This window comes from Grampus griseus (assembly GCF_964374135.1).
Source record: "Grampus griseus genome assembly, chromosome: 10".
Taxonomy (NCBI): Eukaryota; Metazoa; Chordata; class Mammalia; order Artiodactyla; family Delphinidae; genus Grampus; species Grampus griseus.
Window position 1 is genome coordinate 3,622,408 of NC_139004.1, and position 27,115 is coordinate 3,649,522.

The 27,115-nt window shown below is 46.2% G+C and overlaps 1 protein-coding gene across 1 annotated transcript in view; it reads left to right on the plus strand.

The window, feature by feature from the left end:
* Nucleotides 1-27,115, plus strand: part of FARS2 (phenylalanyl-tRNA synthetase 2, mitochondrial) — a gene marked incomplete at its 5' end in the record, with an annotated part of 313,564 nt that overhangs the window by 27,803 nt on the left and 258,646 nt on the right. The window contains 2 exons of the mRNA XM_082664360.1: nt 672-831; nt 13,176-13,307. Coding sequence (XP_082520486.1) covers nt 672-831; nt 13,176-13,307 — 292 coding nt within the window. The remainder of the gene's footprint in view (nt 1-671; nt 832-13,175; nt 13,308-27,115) is intronic.

Below are 27,115 nucleotides of genomic sequence, written 5' to 3' on the forward strand. Positions count from 1 at the left end.
GACTGATGACAGCTGTGATTAGTAATGGTGATTGTGATGACAGAGAGGACAGTGTATTAGCTATTGCAACGTGCCAGGTACTCCATGCCCTTCATGCATTCTTTTATTTAATTATCATGAAGTCTCTTAATTTATTATTCTCATCTTTCAAACCGTTACCTGAAGCTTAGCTCCCATATCACTTTTTGGAGTTTACTGGATAGCAAATGGCAGAAGCACATTTCAGGCCTTGTCCTGACCTTTGGAATTACAGGGTAGCAAAGTCCAGCACACTTCCAGTTTAGGAGGGCTTCATAGGACGTCGTTCCTAGACTGTGCTTTCTTACCTAGTCTCAGGTCACACTTTAAGGACAGTGAAAACCCGATTCACTGGTATTTGCACTAGCATGGAGAATAATGTGTCTTGTGAGGAAATGACTGCAAAGAAGTTAGTGCAAAAGGAAAATGGAGAGATGAGCAAAGATCAGAATGGTGTCTTTTAATTTCCTAAAGACTCTCCATTACATGTAGCCTAGTGCTTTGTTCAAAGTTGATACCAAATGAATGTTAACATCAGTATGTTCATTGACTCTTAAGACTTCCTGGGTTTTGTTTCCACATTATGTCTTTTGATACAGACTCTGGTCACGATGCTCTTTTTATTTATTTATATTATTCCTCTTGGTTCACAGTTATTTGCTGGCGTAAAGGATGGAGAAAACCTGCAGCTTTTCGAACAGAGTTCTCGCTCTGCCCATAAACAGGAGACACATACCCTGGAGGCCACGAAGCTTGTAGAGTTTGACCTTAAGCAAACACTTACCAGGCTTATGACACATCTTTTTGGAGATGGTAGGTACTAAATGCCTTTGTCTTTGGGGGCTTAAATATTCAACAGTTACCATCTTCCTGAAATCATTAAGCCTACTGTGTCTAGACTTCTTGCTCTCAGTTGTGGCTTAATGGTTTAGGTCCTTAGTGAGGTAGAACTTATGGATTTCCCGGTTCATTCCGTTTGAGGAGCAGAGGAGGGTGTGAAAATGCAATTAGCCAGAGAGAGAAAAATGATCACAGCCTTGCATCAGAATGACAGCGGATCGAGATCTGTGTCATCCACGGGGAGGGAGCGAACAGGCTGATTAATGTCGGAGTATTGCTATACCTCAGCCGCTGCTGAAGGGGTGATTGCGTGTTTGTATCACCTGCTGGGATGCTTCTCAGGGGAGATGCAGGGCGGGGAGGGGAGGTGCCCCAGCCAGGCCCACGTTAGGAACTTGACGGATGAGGGGGTGGTGTCACGGGAAGCGTGCTGTGTGCTCTCACAGCGCTCACAGTGGGTAGGTGTTCACAGTGCCCTCGGACCTGGCTGTTCTCCCTCACTCCGAAGGGGAGTGCCGTGCTCTTACTTCAGGCATTTCGGAGGGTCATTTAAATGTTTTATCTGGGGTCGGGGTGCTAGATGCTGAAAAATGTCTCGGTAAACCTGTCTGCGTCCCAGCAATCTGGATGTCCTTTAGCGTAGTAATAGCCATAGTAGTGACGATGACAGCGAGAGAGTAATTAATAGTGTCAAATGCTGCATTAAGCACTTTTACAGGGATTTTTTTGTTCTGACCTGCATCTGTGATGTAGGTGTTATTATAATCTCCATTTTTTTTTATTAGAGGAGGGAACCCAGACCCAGAGCAACGAAGTACCACGTGACCACATTGCAGCTCGGGAGTATTTGAGGCCTGGTTTGAGCCCCCTGTCGTTTTGACTTCCGAGCCCATGTTAGACCTTAGCTCTTTTGAAAGGAGAGATACAGATCATTTCAATAATATTCCTAGACTGTGAGGCTTACGGAAGCCGTGATGTTAAAAAGAGGGGGCCTCCCCCGGGTGTTGCCTTCCGACTCTCCCGCCCTCTGACCCCCGTAGCTGGTCGGGCTATACTCTGTTATATTTCAGATACCAAGATCACTTAGAAACTTCACATTCAGTCCTTCTTTAATCAGCTAATCATAGGAACTGCCTCCGCAGGCCTCAGAACTATTCAGCAGCTCTTTTTATACTTGTTTTTATGGTCTGAGCTCTCTCCTCTTTTAAACTGTGAGTGTTGTATTCCTTTGTTCTTGAAAAGCAAAATTAAAAATGAGAGCACTGTTTCCTTGCGGCAGTCTCTTGTTGTTACAGCTGCTTGGGTGTCAGGGCGTTTTCTCCCTCTCCAAAGCAGTTGATTATTTTCTGCGAACATTTCAATTGCACCAGCATCCTAAGGCTGTTATGAGAGAGGTTATCGGTTTAGAATTGGAAAGAAAGAAAATGCCCTTTAGACAGTTTATATGCTTGTGGAATACACTGACATTTTAAACACTTCTAAATGGTTTCCCCTCTGTCTTGTACCGTGTTTAGCAGATCACTTCTTTCAGAGCAGCTAAGGTGGGGTTTAGGAGTCCTCACACTGTGGTTTCACTTGCTGCCCTTCACGGTTTACGGCCGTCTCTGGCACGATCCCTTGCTGAGCCCTGGAGTTTCCCTTTACGAGGCGCCGGCCTCATAGCACAGTTTGGGTGAACGCATCTGAAAGAGAAGTGGACTGTGTTCCTCTGCTGCCGGCTAGATATGTTGCTGTGGCAAGTCGTGTCTCTTCCATTTAAGAGCAAAACAGGCTAACGGTTGTCACTGAGATGCACTCGCAGCTCCTGTCTCAGGAACCTGCCGGTGGAAGTGCAGGTGGCCTCAGCCGTCAGCTCCCTCCGGGGCCGCCGCAGCTGCGGGCAAGCCCCCTTGCCCAAGGACAGTGCCCTTCCCAGAGCTGCCCACAGCCAAAGACTGCTTGTGGGAGGAATATAAAGGCCCCACAGTTTGCCCCCAGCCCCCAGCCCCTGCCCACCTGGCTCCAGCTCCCTCATCCCCGCTCCCCCCACACCCCGCCCCGTCCCTCTGGCGAGGTTAAGGCTTTGCTGGGCCTGATTGCAGTTGGTTGACTCCCCCCGCTGCAGCTGCCACCCTCTTCCTTCCATAGGTGCCGATTCTCCCCAAATAACTTGGTTGTCAACCCAACCTCCAAAGGGTCTGTATGCGGCCCTTGCATTGCAGGGCTCTGTATTATGAATGCTGTCCTGGTCGGGAGTGAGGTCAGTCGGCAGTGAGGATACTGTGTCTTCCGTACCTTTTCATATTTTTCTCTGTCCACGAATCCCTGTTAATATAAATGAAGTGAAAGTGATTGAGAATGATAACTCGGTTTATGGCTGTTAGTCCTACTTTGTTCCTGACTGAGTCAAATTTACAGAGTGTTGAAGCATGTCACTTTAATAATTTTGAAGTGTGCCCTTTTGGGCTGTCTGGTGCTGTCTGATTTGCAGAGGGTCGTCTTACATCTGGAGGTGAAGTCGCAGAGCAGCGTCTGCCTCAGGCCACGTGGAGCTGTCTCTGCTCCTTGGGGCTCGGGTGTCGTCCAGGCCGGCTGCACTTTCAGATGAAAACTGGCTGGCAAGGCCCGCCTGTCGGAACCTTGGATCACATGCTCTGAAATGGGGCTACAGAGAGCCTTGCCTTGTGCTGAGTACAGATACTCAGTGGAAAGAGGACATCATCACTTTAGGACTCAGGTGGAGAGAGACTTAAGACCCACCTTTCCTTAGGAGTCTGCTGAGTGGAGAAAATACTTACTAGCATTAACCTTTCTGGCCTAACGACTTGGTACAAGGAAACTGTTTGGGAGAAAGCGTGAGATAGCCACGATTGAATTCGCTGGAATGCTTTTAAGGAGCCTAAGAAAGTTGCTGATTCTCTGGTGACTGGGTAGGGCTAAGAAACAGGTTCCATACCCTAGAGAAGTAAGAAGTTGAAATTGTGTGGGGTTTTATGTTAAATGAAATGAAATGATTGGGCCTCGAGGTACAGTGAAAAAAGTACTTAAATTTTTCAAGATACTTTAATCAAGACAACGAATGTGCCAGGACTGTGCCTGTTTCATACTCTTTCTACCTGTAGGAGGTTGATACACAGGCAAGCGGGAGACATTAAGGTCTGTGGACGAGGGAGAGTTCCTTCTCTGCTTAGGTTCATAGAAAGCCCAAATTCTTGACACATATATATACTTCATCACATTTGAGAAATTTCAGTAAATTATTTCTTCAGATATTTTCTCTGTGACTCGCTCCCCTTGGGGACTCCAATTACATGTATATTTGGCCACTTGAAATTTTTCCACAGTTCACCGGTGCTCTGTTCACTTTTCTCTCAGTATTCTTTTTTCCTTCTGGGTTTCATTTTAGATAGTTTTCATTGCTGTATCTTTAAATTCATCAATCCTTCTTTTTTCCTGCAATGTCTAATCTGCTGTGAATTCCATCCAGTGTTCTTTTCACCCCATTTTCTAGTTTCAGTTAGTGTCTTTTCATGATCTTCTTTATCTCTACCTAACATGTCCAGTCTTCCCTGCAGCTTTGGGAGTGTACTAAATATCATTATCATGCATATTTCAGTGCCTTTTTCAACTAGTTCTGTCATCTGTGTCATTTCTTGGTGAATTGCTATTTCTTTTCCTCTACTTTATGTTTTTTTCTTCTTCTTCTTTGCATGCCTGATCACTTTCTATAGGATGCCCGATATTGTTAGCTGTACCTCGTAACGCGTTGTATATTTCTGTATTCCTAATACTCTCTCTGAGCTTCGTTCTGGGATTACTCAGAAACACTTTGATCCTTCTCATTTCGTTTTAAGCCTTGTTAGGCAGGGCCAGTGTAGGGTTTTAGTCCGGGATTAGCTTTTTCCCACAACCAATTTAAGACCCTTCTTAGTACTGTAACTGAGAACCCATGAACTATGAGGTCTTCCGTGCGGCTGTTTGGGAACTGACCCCTTTCTGGTCTTTGTGAGCTCCCAGTGTTATTCCTGCTAATCCTTTTGTGTGGTCTGTTTCCTGGCCTCGGGGAGTTTCTTCAACACACCTGCACTGACATTTTCATTTGTATTCCATCTTCTGCAGATCTTCAGACCTCTCTCTCTACAGCCCTCTTCTTTCACCCTGACCTGTGAACTCTCAGGACAGACTGTTTCCTCAACCTGGGAAGACCTCTGGGCTCCTCCTGTGTTTTCCTCTCCCGGGGCAGTGTTAGGGCTCATCTTTCAGGGATCAGTGTCCTTGGTTACCTGATATCCAAGGTCTAGTGTGGCATTGTTTCATATATTCTGTCTTTAAAAAAATTATTTTATTTTTTTTTTAGTTTTTTGAAACTGGGGGCTGGTGTTTTTCTTTTCAAAGAAGAATTTGATCTGGAGATAGATAAAATCCTAAAGATGCATTGTTTAGGTCTGGTTTACAAAAGGATTGCCTTATGATTTTTGTTTTTAGAACAATCAGTGAATTGTGCTTTCATGGATCTCTCGGGGTAACTGAAATACACTTATTTTAGACTCTCAGGCTGTTTTATAAAGTTAATCTCCTCTGGGGTGACTCCAGCTTTGGTTGTTGGTTGTGTTGGCTGTCTTACTTAGCAATCACGTAGTTGGAATTATGCTCTGCAGGTCATGTTCAGGGGAAGATTTTTTTTGTTTTTCTCCCTTTCTCTGCTTTCCTCCCTCCTGCCCTCCCCGCTTTGCTTATTTCTCCCCTGTGTGGGGGTTTACACTGAGCTCTTCCGACTTTAAATCCAGAACGAGGTTTTGTAGGGACCTGTCAGATGTACTCACCAGCTCTGATTTAGGGACATGACAGGTCCAGCGCCCAGGGCTTGGCTCTCCAAGCTAACAGCTCTTCAGAGCTACAGCCCCAGGCTGTATTTGGTGACGATTTTTGTCACCCTTCTTTCACCAGCATGGAGCCCATTCCGTCCCAGCTTCTGACTGCAAGCTTTTAGCCTCGCTCAGATGCCAAGCCAGCAGCACGTTATCCTGCGGGAGGCAAGCTCCTGGCATCTCTTCCTGATTGTGGACCCCAAGCCCAGCAACACTGTGATTTATCCCCTCTCCCTGTTTGCTTTTCTGTGCTGGTTCTGGCCAGTGGAGGTATTTCTCTTACCTCTGAACATAGACCATGGCTTTTTGGTTTTCTCCTTTTTCTCCTACCTGTCGTTGTGTGTTAGGAGAACAAGGAGGCCGATGGTGCCTTCTTGGCCTTGGAGGGCGCTTCGCTTGGAAGCCCAGTTAGTGCAGTTTTCATGGTCTGCTCCAGTGGAGGGCAGCATTGGGCTTTGCAGTCTGACACCTGGTTTTGAATTCTGATCTTGGCATTTTCTGTGTAAACTTGGATTAGATATGTAAGCTGTGTCCGTCACAGTTCCTCCATCTGTGAGATGGGAACAGTGGTGCTCATTGTGCAGTGTTTATGGCAGCCTGGCGTGAGTGTAAAGGTTAGCTGAAGGAGCCACGTGGGTATTTAGCATGGCATCAGAGTAAATAAACAGCAGACGTCGATGACCTTAGCATGCACTTGAGAAATGTTTCTTTTTCTTCATATTTTTATAAAAACCTGAGAGAGTTTAGATAGTGGTCTGATTTTCAGTGACATTCATTTCAAAAATCACCCATTGAGTGTTTAGATTCTTTACACACTTGTCCTTACTGAATTGTCACCAAAACTCTGCGAGATGAATATTATTCTTGTTTTGAACGAAGCTGGGGCAGTGAGAGGTTAAGGCAGTTGCTCGAGGTCACTTGGCCTCAGGTGCTGGAGCTGGATCTAGTTAGGGGTCTAGGATTGCTCTTGCCGTGCATGGTGGACCCGCCCACGTCTCTGGGATCAGATGCGGGAGGCAGGCGGAGGGTGAACCTTCTGTCTCCCAGGTTTGTCTGTGGAGCCGTCCTGTGCCAGTGGGTCGGGGAGGAAGGTTGAGGACAGAGGGCGCTTGGCTGTGGCTCTCCCCTGGACCAGGTTCCCCTCAGGCTGTCCCCTCTGCTGTCCATGTCGCCCCTTACCCCAGTGCCTCGGACCCCACACCCAGATTTAGGATGAGGGAGCACTGAATTGTGCTGCACTCCGTTTCTAACCCCACTGCGAGGTAGAGAAATGCTAATATCATTTTAAGATCCAAGCCCTAAGCAAGAGGGTTCCTGCGTATGGGAGTCTGAAACGACACTTCACCTTACTGCTCTTTCCGCCAAGCAGAAGACTCAGAACAGTGGGACCAATTACACTGTCAGCAACAGTGGGAGAAGTTGCTAGCCTTTTATTTTTCCCCTAGTACTTTGCATCTGTCTCAGCAGAGGGAGTCACTGTGGCTGAAACAGAGCTCACATCTTACCCTGTGCGCTGTGGCGTACATGGTCACGTGCGTGCATCCTCTACACGTGGGTGTGCTTCTGTGTACTTGACCGCACAGGACTGTATAGGGTACAGTAGTACAGTATCTTTATTCCAAGCCCAGGATGTCTGGAGGCAAGTGTAAAAGCAGCAGTGATGTAGCTGGTACTACTGTACTTTTCAAGGTACTGTACTGTAAGATTAAAAATGTTTTTTTGTTTGTTTTTTATGTATTATTTGTGTGAAAAGTATTATAAACCTATTACAGTACAGTACTATACAGCCAATTGTGTTAGTTGGGTACCTAGGGTAACTTTGTTGGACTTAACGAATAAATTGGACTTAATGAACGAACGTGCTCTGGGAACAGAACTGGTTCGGATGTAGGGGACCGTTTTACTGTAACACTGTATTAGTCTGAGGTGTATGACATAATGATTGGATACATGTATATATTGCAAAACGATCACCGCAATAAGTTTAGTTAACATCAGTCACCTCACATACTTACAATTTTTTCTTGTGATGTCACCGATGCCCTATTATACAGGGAAATGTATACTCTTACAGTGTTTCGATTTTGAACGCTGTGAATATATTACTGTTCAAAACAATTTTTTTTAAGAAAGCTATGAGAACAGAGCAATACTGAGAACTGTGAAAAATTGCCTGTCCGCTGCTTGGTACGTATTCAGTTTAAAGGGCTGTGGGTCTGATTTAAATCGAGCAGGAGCAGAAGAGATGGAATTGTCAGCTGCATTTGACAGTGAGGGCCGGGTAATTTCTAGTTAGGTTGTGCTCACCTCGGATGGTCCCAGTTTTTTACGGATTTCTTTTTAGCCAGAGAGCACCCTCCATCCTTTTTCTCCCCGGCTTCGCTTTCCTTGCTTGGGCGCCTGCCGTGTCCGGTGTAGAAAGCAGGAGAATCAGAGTTCTGCTACATTCGGCTGCTCCTCGGGTTCCAGCACTGAGGAATTAATGCCCAAGAGCAGTTACTAATTGCGTATTTGTATAGCTGGTATGGAAAAGTCTCTGCTTCGGTGGAGGGTAACCTTGGTAGCATATATAAAGTCACTGGTATGTGCTCTGGTCTGGGCCACCAGCCTTTTCAAATTTAGATTCTGACAGCTCTGGGAGGTGGTTCTGATAGCACAGTCCCATCTTTCAATATAAGGGTATGGGAAGCAGAGAAAGAGTCCCTTCCTGAGTGGGTAAGTCAGGGAAATGAATTACAGGGTGTGTTTAGACAAGATTGGCGATGAAGGCGGGTGGGGTGACCTGGAATGGCATCTGTTTAATGTGTCTCTGTCCAGTGTTAGGCGCCGCAGTACCGCCTCGGCGGCAGGGCTTGGTGGGAAGAGGCCTGGACCCTTGCCCCGCCCCCTGCGTCCGGCCCTGATTGGTCTTCCCTGGTACGTGGTGCTGCCGTCCTGTGCCCGTGCCCCTGGTTCCCTACGGCAGGTAGGGCCGGCAGTGTCCTGCCAGAGCTGAGAGAATTCAAGTTCTTGCCAGTCCTTTTCCACTCAGGCTCACACCACTATCCTTTTTTTTTTTTTTTTTTTTTTGCGGTACGCGGGCCTCTCCCTGTTGTGGCCTCTCCCGTTACGGAGCACGGGCTCCGGACGCGCAGGCTCAGCGGCCATGGCTCACGGGCCCAGCCGCTCCGCGGCACGTGGGATCCTCCCGGACCGGGGCACGAACCCACGTCCCCTGCATCGGCAGGCGGACTCCCAACCACTGCGCCACCAGGGAAGCCCTATGTATTCCTTTTTTATATTCTTTTCCATTATGGTTTATCACAGGATCCTGAACATAGTTCTCGGTGCTGTGCAGCAGGACCTTGTTGTTTATCCATCCCACATGTAATAGTTTGCATCTGCTGACCCCAGCCACCCCCTCCCCACTGGCAACCACCAGTCTGTTCTCTATGACACCACCATTCTGAAGGAATGCTCACCAGTCATTTCTGGGGTCCCAGCTGAGGGAATGATCCTAGACTTTGGGCTCTCAGCATCCTCCTTCAGGAGAGAAAGCAGAGCAGGTGCCTGCATCTCCAGAGAGCATCTCTGCCTCTGGGAAAACTGGGGCTTGCTAGGTCCTCTGCTCACAGCCACTGGGCAGAGCAGCTGTTGCTGTACAGCGTGGAGATGGGGCAGCTGGGCTCAGAGAGGTTGATTAACCTACCCCCGGTTTCACAGCAGGAAGGGCAGGATGAGACTTGAATCCAGGTTTTTGGTTTATTCTTCTGCTTGGCTCTAGCCTGAAAATTAATATATGATTTTTGACAGTTGCTGTAATCTCACAGGGTTCTGCGACAATTTTTAAAAAGCTCTGAACTTCATTCGTAAATACGTTTAAGTAAATTATTACATCCAAACCAAAAAGAAAAAGACAAACACACACATAAAACAGAAAAAAGAAAGAACGAACTTTGGCATTATTTTCCATTAGGTATATAATATATGTACATTTAATGTAATTTAAACTAATCACCAGTAAGAATAGTCTAATGCGTAATGAATCCATGTGATTTGGACATGTTTACCAGAAATTTCCCTCTGTTAATGTATAATTCAAAACGCCTAGTTCTTAGTGGATTTTTTTCACAGACTCCTGATACTTGACGTGTGAAATAAGCCATACTTAACATAGTTTTTAGGTGGTTATTCAATATCACATCTTTGATACACGCTGCATGTCAAGATGTTTTTTCAATCTGCTATAATAATCCTTACTATAATTTTGAGGTTATGGGGCGAAAACAAGAAGAAAGTGTATATTTGGGGGTAATATAAAAGTAATTAATAAATGATTCTACCACCAGCTATGAAAAAAATTACTGTTATGTGTCAAAGTAACTAAAATTTAAATTGCTAGAATATGTAAAAGGATATGGTATTTTGATAAAAAATTACACATTAACTAATATAATTTACTTTTAAATAGTGACTATTTATGTTTGAAGTATAGCCATAGGCTTCTCAAAGGTGGGACTTTGTAGCTTTTGCCATTTTCCTGTTTATGTGAAGGAAGACGAATTTAACTGAAGAAATCCTTAAGGTAGTAGAAAAAGGAAGTGAATGGTTTGTGGATTCGGCATTCTTTGCAGGGTCACAGGTTGAAAAAGGATCTGAGGAGGTAAAAGGATCAGAAGCTTTCTAGTCGCACTGGACACAGCTTTTGCCAGTCCGTGTTTTCTGGGTTAGTTTCTGTGCTGTTGTCATCAGTGAGTTCTGCCTCTTAGATGCGTAATGTTAATCATCTCACATGTCCTGAGAGACTTCGGCCAACTTCCCTGCCTTGTCACTCTTTGCTGGGTGCGTTTTTCACTGTGGAGCCGTTACTTTCATTGCTACTGAAAGAGACACACCTGTAGGATGGTTGAGCAAAAGGAAACCTAGGGCTGTGGTGGCGGAGGCCTTCAACCAAAAGAGAGCGAGGTTTGATGCGACCAACATGTGGACATTTTATCTTGAGAATTTAGTCAACATTAAAAAAGTTTTTATCCAAAGTTATAATGTTTTATAGTTTTACAAGTGGTAAAGCCAAAGTCCTTTGATAAAAGAAGGTTCCTAGAGAAGGGCAGAGACCGTCACACCGCTGTTCAGTTCAGTCCTTGTGCTTTGACACCACTGGCACCAACAGCTCGGATGGGTGTGCACACAGGAAAGGTCGAGTTCAGGCTTAATGAACACTGATAATAGTTACTTGTGGTTATTTTGAGCGTTACTAATGTTTTCAAGTTGCTTTCTCTCTGACTGGGGGGAACCTAAGCTTTCTAGGTGTGAGGTATAAAGAGATAAACTTTACCCAAAGGAATAAAATAAAGAAATAACAGGAAAATTAATTTGTGTAGACCGTACCTAACTTTGTTCCAGGCACTTAGTGGTGTTGAATTATATGAAATCATCATGTTAACCCTGAAAACTCGTCTTGCTTTCGGTAAAATTTGATCCAGGTATAAAAAGCCATGTATAAAGAATTTGTTTTTCCAAATTGTTCTCAGAAGGTGATCTGTGCTCACCTGCCAGGAGTTACAAAAAGAACGAATAACATGGTTTTGTCTGCCCGTCCTCTGCGCTCAGTTATACATCCCAACACTTGACACATTTCTGTTTGCCAGTGGGGTTGTCTCTGGAGCTTTTTCATACAATATTGGTAGGGGATTATTGGTCCCAAAGATGGATGAGCACACAGGTGTCCAGGTCCCTTCTTTGCAGAATTCAGTGGCAAGTAGGCAACTGGTCTGCACGTAGGGGCTTCTGTACAGAAATATCGGGGGACTTGCAGACACTGCCCCAACATCTACATTTTTTTCCCGGGTAGAAAAAATGTTGGCGAAATTTCCTCAGTAATGGCAACGAATGAACTGTGGACATGCACAACAACATGGGTGAGTCTTAAAATAATCACACCGAGTAAAAGAACCCAGACAGAAAAAGAATACATTCTGTGTGACTGCATTTTCATAAAGTTCTAGGCAGTGCCAGCTCGTCTGTCATGACAGGGAGGAAGTCAGTGGTTGCCTGGGGAAGGAGGGCTGGTGAGGAGGAGAGGCAGGGCTGATGGGCAGGTGGGGAGTATTACAGAGGGGCATGAGGAAGCTTTGGGGGGTAATGGACATGTTGCTGATATTGATAGTGATGATGTTTCATGGATGTATACGTATGTCAGCACTTATCAACCGTGTGCACTGTATGTACGTGGAGTTTAATATTTGTCTGTTATACCACATGTATAATAAAAGGGGGAAGTATTGTCTTACGACTGTCAACAGAAATCAGTTGTCACTTGCCATTGACAGCAAGTATCTAGAAAAATAAATGCAACTGAAACAGAACAATGAAAGAAAAACCTATATTCTCCTATATCATTCTGAGCATAGCAAGGGCTCCTTTGTTTTATAACTCTGTTCGTTTGTGACTTTTGATTCTTGAAATATCTTTCACGATGGGCAGGGAATTATGTTTTAATTGTCAAGAGCAGGAGTTTTGGAGTCGGGCAGCCCCGGGTGTAGCCTGGTCACCTGCTAGCCGTGTGCCTATGGGCAGGACACACAACCTTCCTAATAGTTTTTCCACCTCTCTATGAAATGGGAATGGTAGAGGCATAGTAAGTGCTCAGTAAACGGAAGCAAGTTTTGTTACTGGTTTTGTTCAGTGCCTGCGCTGTGAGGGCTCTGGGTGTCCTCACAGGGGCATCTGGCTGCTACGTGGCCTCCTATTCTGCCTTCTCTTCTTAGTGACCTCTGCTTTCTGCAGGCTTGACTTGTTTTCAATTCATTAGTCTTTTCCTTTGTTAAATGATAATATTATTGTTTGTAAGTGACATATTTATGATTGCATATTGAGAAATTCATCCCGGCATTTAGCATGTACTTTTTTGGTTTGTCTTGGATGTGAGTATATTTATCATTCATCTGTAGAAAAAAATATTTTGACTTTTTAAATTTAGCTGATCTTATTTCATTTAACCTTTTATTAGCTCTTATAAAGTTAATAAAAATTAATATATCTATTTATGGAAGTGAAAGTTGATTAGTTTATCCTGAATTAGTCATACTGTTGATATGTAAGTTTGAAGAACAGTAAAAGTATTTTTTCTTTAACTCTGAGAAGATGTCATTTTCACTTATAGAAACTAGCAGAATTACCTGCTTTCCCCATTATCTTGACCTAATTTCTTCCTCTGCCCGGTGGTTGCAGGGATTTGGCAGGTGATTGATTTGGTTTTAGAGGGTCCTGGAGCTACACAAAGTGTTTTTCATATTGGAAAAGACATGCCCAGTTTTTCACAAGTTTTAAGATTTATTGCCTCCCCCCAAAGTGTTGCAAATTAATTTGTTTGCTATTTATTTTAGTCAGAATGTAGGAATTGGTGTCATTAGCCGAAGGGCAGCTTTGATCACAGGAAAGGCAAGACTGCCTTTAACGCTCCATGTCTGTTTGTGTTTGGTGTCTTTGCAGGGCTGGACATCAGATGGGTGGACTGCTACTTTCCTTTTACTCATCCTTCCTTCGAGATGGAGATCAACTTCCACGGGGAATGGCTGGAAATTCTTGGCTGTGGGGTGATGGAACAGCGCCTGGTAAATTCAGGTAGAAGAGAATCCACGTGTATTCACAGGCTCTCTCTTCCCAGCTGACTTCCTTTACAGGCTCGTTTGCATCCGCGCTCACCTACTCCTGTAGGACTAGCCTCCGTCTTTCTCTCCTTGTATGTTGCCCTCTAGACTTTTCTCTGGCACTCCACTCTGGAAGAACTTCATTCTCGTGGCTAATTTTGCAAAAGCTTCTTGGTTTTGGAGCTCTTCCTTATCAGCGCCCGGCGTTGGTTTGTACTTTGTGATTTCATATTTGTTGATCAGCTGCTTTGTAATTGCCGACAGGTCTTTGATGCGTATCCCAGGAGAGTGGTTTGCCTTCCAGACTATTTAAGAACAAAGCCAACATATAATCCCTTTTTTTGTTCCTACTGCATTTGGAACCAAATTCAGCAGGTGTTTCATAAATATGCTGAAAACACAATATAAAAATACTTAGGCCTGTGATGTTTGGTGGCTTGCCACCCTCAGCGTTGGCAGTGCTCCCTGACTGGGAGGGAGGGAAGAAAATGGGGGCTCTGATGACATTCTCCCCGTTCTGTAAGAACTCGAGAAGGATCTTTCCAGCTCTCCTCTGCAGGACCATTGCTTAACAATAATGATTATTTCTAGGAATTCCCTCGTGGTCCAGCAGTGAGGACTCCATGCTGCCGAGGGCCCGGGTTCGATCCTTTGGTCCAGGAAGTAGGATCCCACAAGCCGTGCAGTGCAGCCAAAAAAAAAAGATTATCTCTAAACTTAATTTCAGAGCTCTGAGGTTTTTTTTTTAAGTCACTATCTGAATTTAAATTTAAAAATACTTGTTCAGAGTGTACATCCTCCATGGGAAGCTGGCTGAGACTGGGCGTGTGGGGAGGGGTCACTGCCTGAGCAGCAGGCAGAGGGGACCCCATGAGCCGGCTCCCCACTGCCCCCGCTCCTCCCTCCTGGAGAAGGACATGCGCTCTGTGGTCTGGGAGGGTGGTGGCTCTGATTCAGGGCTGGTCACGGGCCTCCCACCATAGACCGGAGGGGAGCCGTCCCTTCTGGTGACTCAGAGCTGTGATGGACCATGGGTAAGGTCGTGGCCTTAGAGAACGCGGCTGGAGGGAGACGGGAGATGGGGCGGCCGTGAACGCAGGAGCTGGTGCTGCCTGGGCTGGGAGACCTGGGGCCTGGCCTCCCCGCCCCCTCTTCCCCAGGAGCCCGGACCAGCCAGCTCACAGATTCCTCTCCACTCGGCCAAGCAATGCTTGCGGGAGAGCTGGCCCAGCACAGCACCACGTGCTCCTTGGGTGGTTTTCCAGTATTTGAAGGTCTGTCCTGGAGAAGAGCAAGCAGAGAGGTCGCAAACGAGGGCCTGTGAGTAAAAGTTGGGAGGCCTGGGCTTGCGTGTCTGAAGCAGCACGTGTTCTGTCAGTTGACAGCTGTGTGTCTTCAGGCAGGTTGCTTAACCTCGCCAGTCTCGGTTCTCTCATAGTCAAATGAGCACAGCGATACCGCCCTCAAAGTTTCTTCATGAGGGTTAGTGGAGGTGATGCACGTGACGTGCTTAGCACAGGGTCTGGCGCGTAGTAAAATTGTTTCAGTAAAAATTAATCTCTGATGTTATTAAACATTGTTTTCAAATGGTGAGAGCCATTTATTAACAGAGAGCCCCCTTAGTCGAAAATATTTAAACAGAGCCTGTCCTGCACGTCATAGAAACAATTTCTAGCCAGTTGGAACTAGGTTACGTCTTTGATCCTGGTCATTTTAGTATCCATGATTCTGGATTGAGTGAATGATTTTAGAGGAAGAAAGAAAATTGAGAGTGGTAGGAAACAGGAAAATAAAAGAGATGTATATGTATTTTAATAGAAAACACAAAATACTGGGAGCAAATATGTAAGCTTTAATCTCTTCTTGAGTAGGAACTAACTTCAAATACTTCTGTGGTGTTTTGTTTTGTTTGTTTGTTTTCTGTGGTGTTTTTGTTTGTTTTGCTTCGGGGGGGGAGGGTGAGTCATATATGAGTTGCCGCTTGGAATCGTGCTTCCTTGTATGTTTCCAGTATCCTGGATGGGTTTTTATGAGGTTTATTCACACAGTAATTGGCTGAATACAGTCTCTGAAACAGGTTTCCAAGTCATTATTGCACATTAATGAGACTGCTGTTCTGCAGTTAGATCAGCCATGTCAGGTGATTCTTGGAGGAAATGGCAAAGTGAAAAAAAAAGAAGACACCTAAGATGCAAACGTGTCTGAGAGATTCACCGTGGTGGTGGGATGTGCTTTCGTTTGTTGGGAAATGGTACACATAAAATTTAAGTTAAATACCTTGCAAGAGAGAGAGAGACTAAAGAAAAGGAAGAAGAAATGATTTTATAAAAGAATTTCTGTGTGGGCTTTGCTATTTGAAGTTGAAGTTATTATGACAGAGTTCTTCTCCGTGTTCTCAGACTCGAATGTGTTTTGACGTCTGTAGTTAAAATGCTTACACTGTGTGCCTGGCAGTCACTAACCACAGACAGCATTTGCAAGTGGAGCTAACTTTCTGTTTTCTGAGTTCCTACGGTGTGGCGGAAGCCTGGCTCCGGGCACTTTATGCCTCTGTTCAGTTTGCCATTCTTGCTGTCTTTCCTCCTGTATTTTTTCCCTCCCCTCTCCTCCCCTCCCCTGCCTTTGAAAATAGAACTTCCAAGAAATGCTAAAATTGATGGTTACAACTCTCCATCTTTATGGCCCTTCAGAGGTTCAGCTAAATGCTGAAATGACAACCGAGAGGCTGATGGGGCAGTGATAATAGCAGACGTGTGCCAGCCTCTCACTAAATGCCCTAGAGGCTTTCTTTCATTTAACCTTAACAACAGGGCTCTGGGTGGATGCTGTTACTAACCCCATCTTACAGAGCCTCAGAAAGGTGATCATGCTCGAATGGCTGGCAGCGTCGCTTGCCCAGATCTTTCCGACCATAATCAACTACTGTGTTCTGCTACCTGAACAGTAAATTGCATGATTTTGAAGTGGCTAGAAATTCCTTTCAAATAAATGATTCTGCCTAACGTAGAATGAAGAGCTGGAACCAAATGAAACAAAAGCAAACAAAACTCTGTTGTGTAGTTATTCGTTACTCCTGCAGAGGGGCTTATCCCCCGTGTATTATCTCTGTGATCGAGTGCATTTAATTAAAAGCATGAGATTAGATTCCTAATTTGAACAGGCATTGAAAACACTTTATTACACATTTAAGTTGACTATGGCATGCGTGTGTTTTTGTGCACAGAATAAGATAAGGCTGTTCCGGATAGCTTAGAGAATTTTATTTCTTCTTCTTTAAGCTCTAGTGCCTTCACCATTGCTTTCTTTCTTTTTTTTTTTAATAAAGTTATTTATTTATTTATTTTGGCTGCGTTGGGTCTTCGCTGCTGCACGCGGGCTTTCTCTAGTTGCGGCGAGCGGGGGCTACTCTATTGCAGTGCATGGGCTTCTCATTGCGGTGGCTTCCCTTGTTTCAGAGCATGGGCTCTAGGCATGCGGGCTTCAGTACTTGTGGCATACGAGCTCGGTAGTTGTGGCACATGGGCTTAGTTGCTCTGCGGCATGTGGGAGCTTCCTGGACCAGGGATCGAACCTGTGTCCCCTGCATTGGCAGGCGGATTCTTAACCACTGCGCCACCAGGGAATTCCCTCCGTTGCTTTCTGACTGCTTAGATTTGGTAGTTGTGACCTGGGTGGCGACTGCTGTCATGATGATCTGATTGTTTTTCCCTTGAGGACAGTAGTGAGTCACGTCTCCAAATACGACACACTTTTTTCCCATTGGGCTGACTCAGGCTGCTGTCTTTGCAGGTAGAATACAGAGCAGGAACATCTGAAACCATCACCAGGTGACTACGGGCTGTCATCATGCCTGGAAGGAATTTACCATCTATTGAGCCCCTGTGAAATTTAGAAAATTATACCTGGGCCAGGAAGCAGAAAAGTCTCCACAGTGGAAAATAACTTTAAAAGCGGAATTGCCTTCTTTACCTCTTGATTAAAATTTAAAACTTGACTCTTTGGGGAAAACCTTGTAAATACGTACGTGAACAGTTTCTAGTTTTAAATAATCATTCTTTTGTTCGTTTGTCAAATATTTCTTGAATTACTTCTAAGGCTATAGAAAAGCAAATAAGCATTGTCCTTGCCTTTGAGACCAGCGCAGTGCACAGAGATGTAAACATGAATGATTAGGGTGCCACGTGGTCCATATTAGTAACAGAGGCACGGTGGGCAGAGTGGGGAGGGGAGGGACTGGGGAGGAGTGTGCCAAGCCCTCGTCCTGGTTGCACTCAGGGTGGAATACTGGTGATAGGCACACATGAAGCATGCACCCTAGAAGAAGTTCAGTTCCTGTTTGTAAGGGCTTGTGTACTTTGTCTTTGCTTGGACGCCCAGTTGTTATACCTAATGCTGCTTTTCCTATCTAAGAATAAATCTATTTGCAGTCTATCCCTCTTTGATAGAAGTCTCTACAGCCTCTACACACACTTATATCGCTCAGTGTTACTGATCTAAGTTGGTGAACTTCCAGATGGCACAGACCAAGACTGTACAAGCATTGTGCTGTATACAAGCAGACATGCCACTCCTACACTTAGCATCTTGTCTGCGTAAGGCACTGTGCTAGACAAAGAGGAAGATACAACAAATGGTAAGATGTGACTTCTCCCTGTAAAACTTGGAGTGAGGCAGGGAAGATGAGGCTGTGTAATTAGAGCGTGAGCTTACGTGCCATTCGTGAGATCAGGCTTTGGGATATGCGAAGAGGGAGCTCTGTCCATCAGTTAGACCACTGGAGGTCTAACTGATGGAGCCACTGAATGATCTTGGCACCTCTGTCGAAAACCATGTTTGGGTTTATATCTGGACTCAATTTTATTCCATTGTTCTACGTTCCTGTCCTCATGTCCACACTGTTTTGATTCCTGTAGCTTTGTAGTAAGTTTTGAAATTGGGAAGTGTTAGTCCAACTTTGTTCTTCCTGTATTCATTCTTTACTCTTGGCCATAACATGCTTAAGTCTCCCTAATTAAAAAATAATTTTTTTCCTTAAAATTTTTCTTCATTGGAATACTTCATGCTGATACTTTATATGCCCGTCTCTGTCTCTGTCTGTCTTCCAGTCCTTTACCATATAGATCAGTCCAGTGTCCCCCACCCAGCTGAAGAGGTAGGACATGATACAGTTGAAGTCCCCTGTGTCCCTCCCTGTTAGTACCTTCCCTTCCGCCCACTCCTGTGAGCAATCACTGTTCTGAATTTTGTGTTGTTACCTTGATTTTCATTATAGTTTTTCTATGCATATTGTAAAACGAGCTAACTTTCACCAGCTTTTATGCTTTAACAAATGGAATCATGCTGCCCATCCTCTCATGACTTTGGTTTTCCATGCAGTGCTATGAAGTTCATCTCTGTTGTCATGTGTAGAGTTTTAGTTCGTTCATTTTTCACTGCTTAAATTCTACTGGGTGAATATGCTGCAGTTTACTCATCCATTCTTTAATGGACACTTTGCCGTTTCCCCCTTTTTTGTTCGCTGCTAACAAATGCTCCTCGTGCACACTTTTGTGCGTCTTGTACGTACAGGAGTGTGAGTGTCTCTGAGGCGTATTTTATTTGGCTGTGGAGTTGCTGCACTTCAGGGCAGCTGCAGCTTTGTTGGTGTCACCAGGCTGTTTCCCAAGGCAGCTGGGCCAGTTCGCTCTGCCTTGAGCCTTTGCATGGACGTTCTTGCTGCCCCACATCCTCTCCACGGATGCCTGACTTTGGTCCGTCTCTTTGGTGAGTTTAGAGTAGCCTGTTGCTGAGGTTTCGTTTACATTTAGCTGATTGCTGTTGAGGTTGATCACATTTTTTATAAATTTACTTGACACATGCAGCTTTTCTTTTGCTCATTTTGGGGTAGGGCTCATTTTTCTCCTTGTCTTTCTTTTTTTAAATTAGTTAATTCATTAATTTATTTACTTTTGGCTGAGCTGGATCTCCGTTGCTGCGCGCGGCCTTCCTCTAGTTGCGGCGAGCGGGGGCTACTCTTCGTTGTGGTGCGTGGGCTTCTCATTGCGGTGGCTTCTCTTGCTGTGGAGCACGGGCTCTAGGTGCGCGGGCTTCAGTAGTTGTGGCTCTTGGGCTCTAGAGCTCAGGCTCAGCAGTTGTGGCTCACGGGCTTAGTTGCTCCGCAGCACGTGGGATCTTCCCGAACCAGGTCTCGAAGCTGTGTCCCCTGCTTGGCAGGCGGATTCGTAACCACTGCGCCACCAGGGAAGCCTATCTCTGTCTTTTTTTAATTGATTGGTAGGAATTCATCATCTATTTTGAACACTAATCTTTTGTCATTTTTATATATTAAAATCGTATTCTCCAGGTTTGTGGCTTTTCTTCTTTAAGTTGCTCTTTCATGAATGGAATGTCTATATTTCTTACTTGAGTAGCTTTAGGTTTCTTTATATAACATCGTTCTCCCAAAAAGTCACTTTGTCAGGGAATGCGAGTGGGTGTAAGTTGACAAGTTCTGTAAAGATAACCCTTCTGCTTGTCGTGCTTGCCTCTAGTGGCTCAAGTCTCTGATGTGACTGCTGTATCATTCATATTTTCAGCGTGGCGATTCTGCATATTTAATGACTTTCAAACGTCTCCCCTCTCTCTCCTAATGTTCTGTTGAGTCTGGTCCCACCCTCTGTGGCAGTTCCTGGGGCTGGGAAGGCAGACTCTGGGATGCTCTTGTTTGACTGGGAAAGGCAACATGGAGCTTGCGTGGGGACTCAGTTATACTGTTTGTACAGAATTGGATTTGTCTCCTCGTATATTTTGTAGTTCTTTCTGATCCTGCTTAGAAGCCATGCCATCCCCTCCAGTATTTCTGCTACTGTAATAAGAGCAAAGATTTTGGTAACTTGCTTCAAGCTGCGGTACCTGTACATATTTCTGATGTTTTGATAGCTGTACTATGTGTTACGTACTGTCTGTGGCATCATTCCTATACATGGGAGACTTCTGGAAAGCAGAGATTCTGTCCCGTGTCTTACTTTCATTGTCTAAGGTCTTGGATATTTAGCTGATATAAAGCAATTGTCCTTCCCCCATCAATGTGGACTTAATTTTCCATTTTCAACTGTTTTCCTTTTTCCTATCATCTCCTCATTCCTGAAGCAGTAACCCTAGTAATAATAATAATAATAACAACAACAACAATAATAATACAATCCAAATATTAGCTCTTAGCTTTTGACATTTTGAAGCTGTTGAACTAGTTTGTGAGCTTCCGAATAGAAGGTTCAGGTTAGACAGAAGTGGACATTTGGCAAGTTTGGATCGTTGCAAATGGTCATGTCTTTCATCAGACTCTGTTACTATTCCCACGCCACCCCCCCCCCCCCGCCGCCGTATCCATGCACTTTGCCCGCTGACTGTGAAGCACGTTGCACTGTGGGAAGAGGACCCTCCCCTCTGCCCTGACCGCTTCGGCTGAAGGGATATCAGCAGACCCCTGACTGTGAAGCACTTTGCACTGTGGGAAGAGGACCCTCCCCTCTGCCCTGACCGCTTCGGCTGAAGGGATGTCAGCAGATGAAGGAACAACGGCTCGGAAGCCCTTGGCAGCGCTTTTGCCCTCTTTTGCTTCTGCCTTTGTTATGAGATGAACATGCACAGCCTGCTGGTTCTCGAACAGTGAGAAGCAGGCGGACTGGACCTGAACCAACCCTGGAGCCCTGAGGCCAGCCCAGTCTGGACCAGCTGAAGCCCTGGCCCACAGCTGTGTGCTTGTTGATGTTTGTGGTGGTCTGTCCATCCACAGTAGCTGGCTGGCAAGATGTACATTGTGGCCGTTTTGCATATTCTTCCTCAGCTCACCTGGGGCTCCCGGTGTGTTTAAGCGTCCCTCCTCCAATACCGTTACACGGAATTCACTTATTCCTTCATGCTTTTCCTCACCATCTCCCTTTCTAGCGTAGTGAGAAGGATGATTGAAAAAGAGTTTGACTTTTTCTGCTTCCCTCCCTAGAGAAGCCACTGAAATAGATTCCCAGTATTTTGGTGTGTGTGGTGACTGTTTCCTAAATCAGACAGGGATTGGGGATGGGATTTATCTGGGAAGTCCTCCTTGTGGGAGTTTTTGGACATGCTTCTGACATATGGAAGATCATGTGTGTGTGTGTGCAAACATGTTCTCACTATAACCTGTTTAAAGGTTTAGTTCCAGGTGTCTGTCTTTAATCAGTCTCAGGTAGAAAACTCTGGAATCACTAGAATGTAAGCTTCATGAGAACAGGGACTTTTTTGGGTTTTTTTTTGCGGTACGCGGGCCTCTCACTGTTGTGGCCTCTCTCGTTGTGGAGCACAGGCTCCGGACGCGCAGGCTCAGCGGCCATGGCTCACGGGCCCAGCCGCTCCGCGGCATGTGGGATCTTCCCGGACCGGGGCACGAACCCGTGTCCCCTGCATCGGCAGGCGGACTCTCAACCACTGTGCCACCAGGGAAGCCCGACTTTTTTGGTTTTGACCACTGTTGTATTCCCAGTTCCTAGAACAATGCCTAGCACACAGTCAGCACTCTATATATATATTATTAAATGAATGATGAGCACATGAGTGGTGGACCCCCATTTCCTTGTCCCAATGTGTACTATTCTTTCTCCAGGCTCATCTAAACAGTAAATGTGGAGGGAAATACCCTAGTTTCCCAGGCTAACCCTTGGCCTGTCTGTGCTTAGCTGCTCAGTGCAGCTCCTAAGGTAACAGGAAGAAGATCCGGGGGGCCCTCGGAGTGAAGATCTGCCTACAGCCAGGCCCTGCCATGCACTGTGCTGGAGATCTTGGGCAAGTCCCGAGGGTCTCAGTTTCTTCATCTATAAGATAAGGGTCTTAGATGATATAACATCCAGATTTCCTTTTAGCTCTCGGATCCCATGATTTGGCCTCTTAAGCAAGCCAGAGATGTGTAGTATTAATACAGCCTTCAGGGGATTTTGGGTTGTTTTATAGCCCCACATGGAAAATTGCATAGCAGCCTGACTTTGGTATCTATGGTTGGTTAATCAGGTTTCTTCGCCACACCCCTTAAAGAAACTCTCCGAGACTAATAAAAAGATAAAAAAGGATGTTCATATAATTGAATTTTATTTAAACTATTTATGAAACTCTTGCTTCATGGGATCACTGCAGCTTTGAAGGCAGGTAGTGATGTGCTACTCAGTGGTTCAGTTTTATTTTCTCCCTTGCAAAGAGGCAGTTTAGAAGTTTAGGAATTATTTATGGTACCGTGGGGATAAACACAATCTGCTAAGTTATTTTTTTCAAGATTCGTTTCTGCATTTTAGGCTGGAAGCAATGTCTTCATGAAACGGCCGTGTTGTTATGTCCGTGGATAAAATGAAGTGATGTCATTAGACAAAAGTTAGGCCAGATTTTCAGATTGTGTTTTTTAATGGACATAAGTCAGGAACTGGCCAAGGGTAGCATTTCTCAAAGTGTGTGACATAGAACACTGGGTATTATTAGGATTTTCAAAGGAAAGAGAAGATTTGATATTCAACTAAGTGTGGAAAATAGTGAGTTGGAAAGGTCCTGCACGTCTCTCTCTATCTCTGAGTTGGGGCGAGCGAGCAGATTTCCCAGAGTCACAGGACACGGAATCACTCTGTGAAAGGGTCCCTTTTGTGGAGCACATCCCGAGAAGGACACCTGGGGAAAGGCTCGTCTGTTGGCTGCTGGGGTTGCTGGTGAACTGGGAGGCTAATAGAAGTGTAGTTTGGGGCAGTAAATGATGAAGCCTAGTGAGATATGCTTAAATGTTACCTTGAGGAGTGCCTTCAACGTAAAGGGAAGTGGCTGGTATCAGTATACGTAATTTAGAACATTTATTTGATATTTTAGGCTATTTGTCTACAGAGTCCTGGAAATTGAGGGTTTGTGGGCTTTGAAGGCATTAGGAAGGAAAAGCTCTCCAAATCCACTGTTTGATGCGTCCATTTATTAAATCAGCCTTTCCCGTCTCCGTCCATTCCTTCAACAGACGTTTATGAAGTACCTGCCTGGCAGGCGCCACGCGAAGTGCTGCAGATACACAGGTCGTTTCTGCCTTTGAGGGGCTCACGGTCCAGTGTTGGGGACGGCAGGTCGTGTGCTGTGTCCGTGAGGCTCTGATGACAGTTGGAGGAGGAGTTGTTGGTTCCTCGAGAGATGGGCAGCGCTTCACCGGGGTCGTAGGGCTTGACCCGAACGGTGAAGGGGAGCAGGTTTTGTGACGGGTAAAGAGGGATCTTTCCACCGGGGTCGTAGGGCTTGACCCGAGCGGTGAAGGGGAGCAGGTTTTGTGACGGGTGAAGAGGGGTCTTTCCCGGCAAAGAGCGTGGCTTGTGCAGGACACACAGAGTGGGAGGCGGCACTGCATGTTCTGGAAAGACCGACTGGTACGAGCTCGGGGAAAACCTGGGAATCAGGTAGAGGAGGCTGCTAAGCTCCTCCGTAGCCATCAGGTCTGGAAGGGCATGGGCGGCAACATAAAGACCTTAAACCTCACCCTTCAGGTAGTAGCACGCGATTGGGGGATTGCATCACTGTTGAGGGTGAGTCGAACAAATGCAAGTTCAAAGGCAGGAGACCAGGTGAGCAGCCTAGACTGAGTGTGAGGAGGCCCTGGAGGAGGGAGGGGCCGGGCGGAGTGGGTCTGGGAGCTCCCGCCAGGCTCCGTGCGCCTGGGGCCTCGTCCTCAGCGTCATGAAGGGGGCACGCACTCGGGGGCAGAGGGATCTGGGTGCAGTTCTCCCGGGCTTAGCTGGGGCCCACCGTACGCCCTCCAGAGACCCAGGGGAGTCCACAAGCCCTGCGCCCTCTGTACCTTCAGTTACCTAAGTAACCAGCACAACTCCTTTCTCATCAGGCAGGCTTTTTTTTAAGAGGAGGCAGACCGCCTCCGAGGGTGAAGAAGTACCATTTTATTCCTGTTTCAAAGAGAGCATTTCTGGATGGCGTAGGCTCCCAGCCCTCCGCAGCCTGGATTCCCTCCTGGGTGAGATGCACGTGGTGAGGCTGACTCTCGCCTGCTCTGGACTGTGGCTCTGGGCCTCCTTGGACGGGCCCCCCCGGGTCCTCTCTGAGCCCAAGCGTGTCTGCCTCGCGGCGAGGCTGACAAGGGGTCTGCCTCGGTTGTGTGGCTCTCAGGGACCAGACCTGAAAAGGTCTTTGCGCTGCTGCCTTTCTTTGGGCTTGGGACTCTTTCACTGGTTCCCTTAATCAAAGCCATTCCTCCTTGTCCGTGGCTGGTTGTTTATTTCCCTGCCAGCTGTGGAGGGGCCTGGGCGTTGGAGCTTCTTGTTTGTTGCACTTACCTTCTGTGTCCTATCTTGGCGGTGCCTGGAGTAGCGACGTGGGGAGCAGCTGGGGGGCAGACCAGACTCGCTCCTCTGGTGCTTACTGGCTATGGCTGACCGGCTCCCTTGACCACCGCGGGGAGGATGTGAATGTCCCTACAGAAAGTACTGGGAGCTTTAAGCCAGAAAGGTACACCTTCACTGACAATCCATTTACCACTTAACGTCCCTGCATCCCAGCTCCTAATCTATAAAAGGAGAATAATAATGTGCACCTCACTGGTCTGGGATGGAGAATAAATGAATTAATGCATGTAATGTGCTTAGCCGAGGGTCTGGTGCTCAGTAAATGATCAGAAAGTGTTAGATCCTTTCTCCCCTCACTCTAACCCTTCCATCCTTCGGAGAGTGTTAAAGTTGGAAGCGACTTCAGATGTCATTCACTCTGTGAATCTCCTGAAATTACGTGTCAGGTCTTGCATCTGTTTGTGTAGGGGCATTTGGGAGGCGGGGGTTCTGGAAGGAGAGTAATTGTAGTTCTTATCGGACCCTCACGGTGTTCTGTGGCTTGAAAAGGATGCAGACCGCACATGTAGTCTGATACCCTCGTCTTGCACAGGAGGAGCTGGAATCGTTTGATGAGGCGGTTGCAGGTGTGCCTGGCAGGCATGATCGAGGGCACGGACCCCTCCTGACTGCTAATGCTGTGTCTGCTTTCAGGACCTTATTCAGACAAGGGCAGCTCGTTAGGTGAAGGCGCCTGTTACCGTGGAGGGCAAAACATTCTCACTTGTTTATTGAGGGGAGGGCGAGGGAGGCTGGGAGCATTTGTTGGAAAGATAGGTGCCGGGCAAGTGAAGATGAATAAGGCAGAGCTCCTGCCTCCGAGGAGCTGATGGTCTAATGAGGGGTCCAGTCACACACAGGGCCCAGAACCAGGTAGGTTAACAGGCTGGGGGCACGGGCCTCAGCAGCCGGTGCTGTCGGGGAGGCCGTCCCAGGAGACCGACCCCGCAGAGCTGTCGTCTGACTTTGATGTTGAAGGACGCCTAGGACTCTGCCGGGGCAAGGGAAGGGATAGGACCTTCTAGGCAGAGGGCGCAGCAGGTCAAAGGGCTTCTGAAAGATGTGGAACGAATGCCTGAGGACAGAATTTCCGTGTGATCGGGGTAGAAGGTGTGGGCGTGGGTCCAGAGGGGCCTGGAGGGTGATGGGCTTTGCTTACAAAGCTAAGGAGCGCGGGCTTCCTACTGTGGTCACCGCAGCCAGCGGGACTTCTCTGGGAGGGTGAGGGATGGAGGGCAGAGAAGACGGCTGTGCATTTACGCTGTGAATCCATTGCTAAGTGACTGATCCACGGGTATGCGTGTCTGTGTGTGTATGTGTACTCTCCTTTCACTGATTTTGCTTTTGCTGTGTTTTCTTTTTCTTTTTTTGGCCGCGCCGCGCGGCTTGTGGGATCTTAATTCCGTGACCAGGCACTGAACCCTGGGCCCTCGGCAGTGAGAGCGCTGAGTCCTAACCACTGGACCGCCAGGGAATCCCCAGATCCTTCCAGTTTTTAATGCAAATACAAATACAAGTTCCTTTTCTTTCTTCTTCGTAAAAGTGGTATACTCTACTAGATTATTGTACATCTTTTTTTTCCTCACTTCAGTGCACTTCTAGAGGCCTTTGTACGTTGGAGAGCATACACTCACTCGTGTTCACAGCTGCCTGGTTGTGCATCACGTGTATGAACCATAATGTATCTAATGAGTCCTGAGCTGATAGGCATTTTGTGTTGTTTCCAGTCTTTTACTATTAACAACAATGTTTCAGTGAATAGCTGTGTACATGTCACATTTCATGTGCAGGTCTCTCTATGGGATTCGTTTCTAAAAGTGGACTTAGGTCGCAGAGTACGTACATTTATACCTTGTATAGACACTGTACCTATGAAGAAGCCCTGATGGGGTCAGGCCGCCTGTTGCCATCCCCACCTGTGATGTGTGAGAGCGTTTCCCTCACGCCCTGCCACGTGTCTGTGATCTAGCGTTGGGACCTTTGCTAACCTGACAGACAAAAACTGTATCTAGAAGTCATTTTGAATGTATTTTCTTTTATTATTTTAAAATTATTTTTGTTTTTCTTTTAATTTGTGTTTTTTAAAAATGTGTTTAAGAGACATTTTTATGTCCTTTGCTATGAACAACCCTCATATTTTCTGCTCACTTTTTTCCCTGCAGAGATTTTTAAGTAGGGAAACAGTGTGATCAGGTTTAGTTTAGTTTTTCTGTAAAAGAATTCCAGAACAGTGAAGAATTGGTGATAGGAAGGCAAGATAGAAGCTGATAGAATCCAGATGAGAAAATGATGGCCTGAATCTCAGCAGTGGTGATGGAGTGGTGATGGAGTGGTGATGCTTCTGGGGTGGAGCAGCTGTATCTGGTGTGTGGATTGGATGGGGGTGAGGGTGAGCCCAGGGAGGTGCTGAGGGTGATGTGAGTTTAGC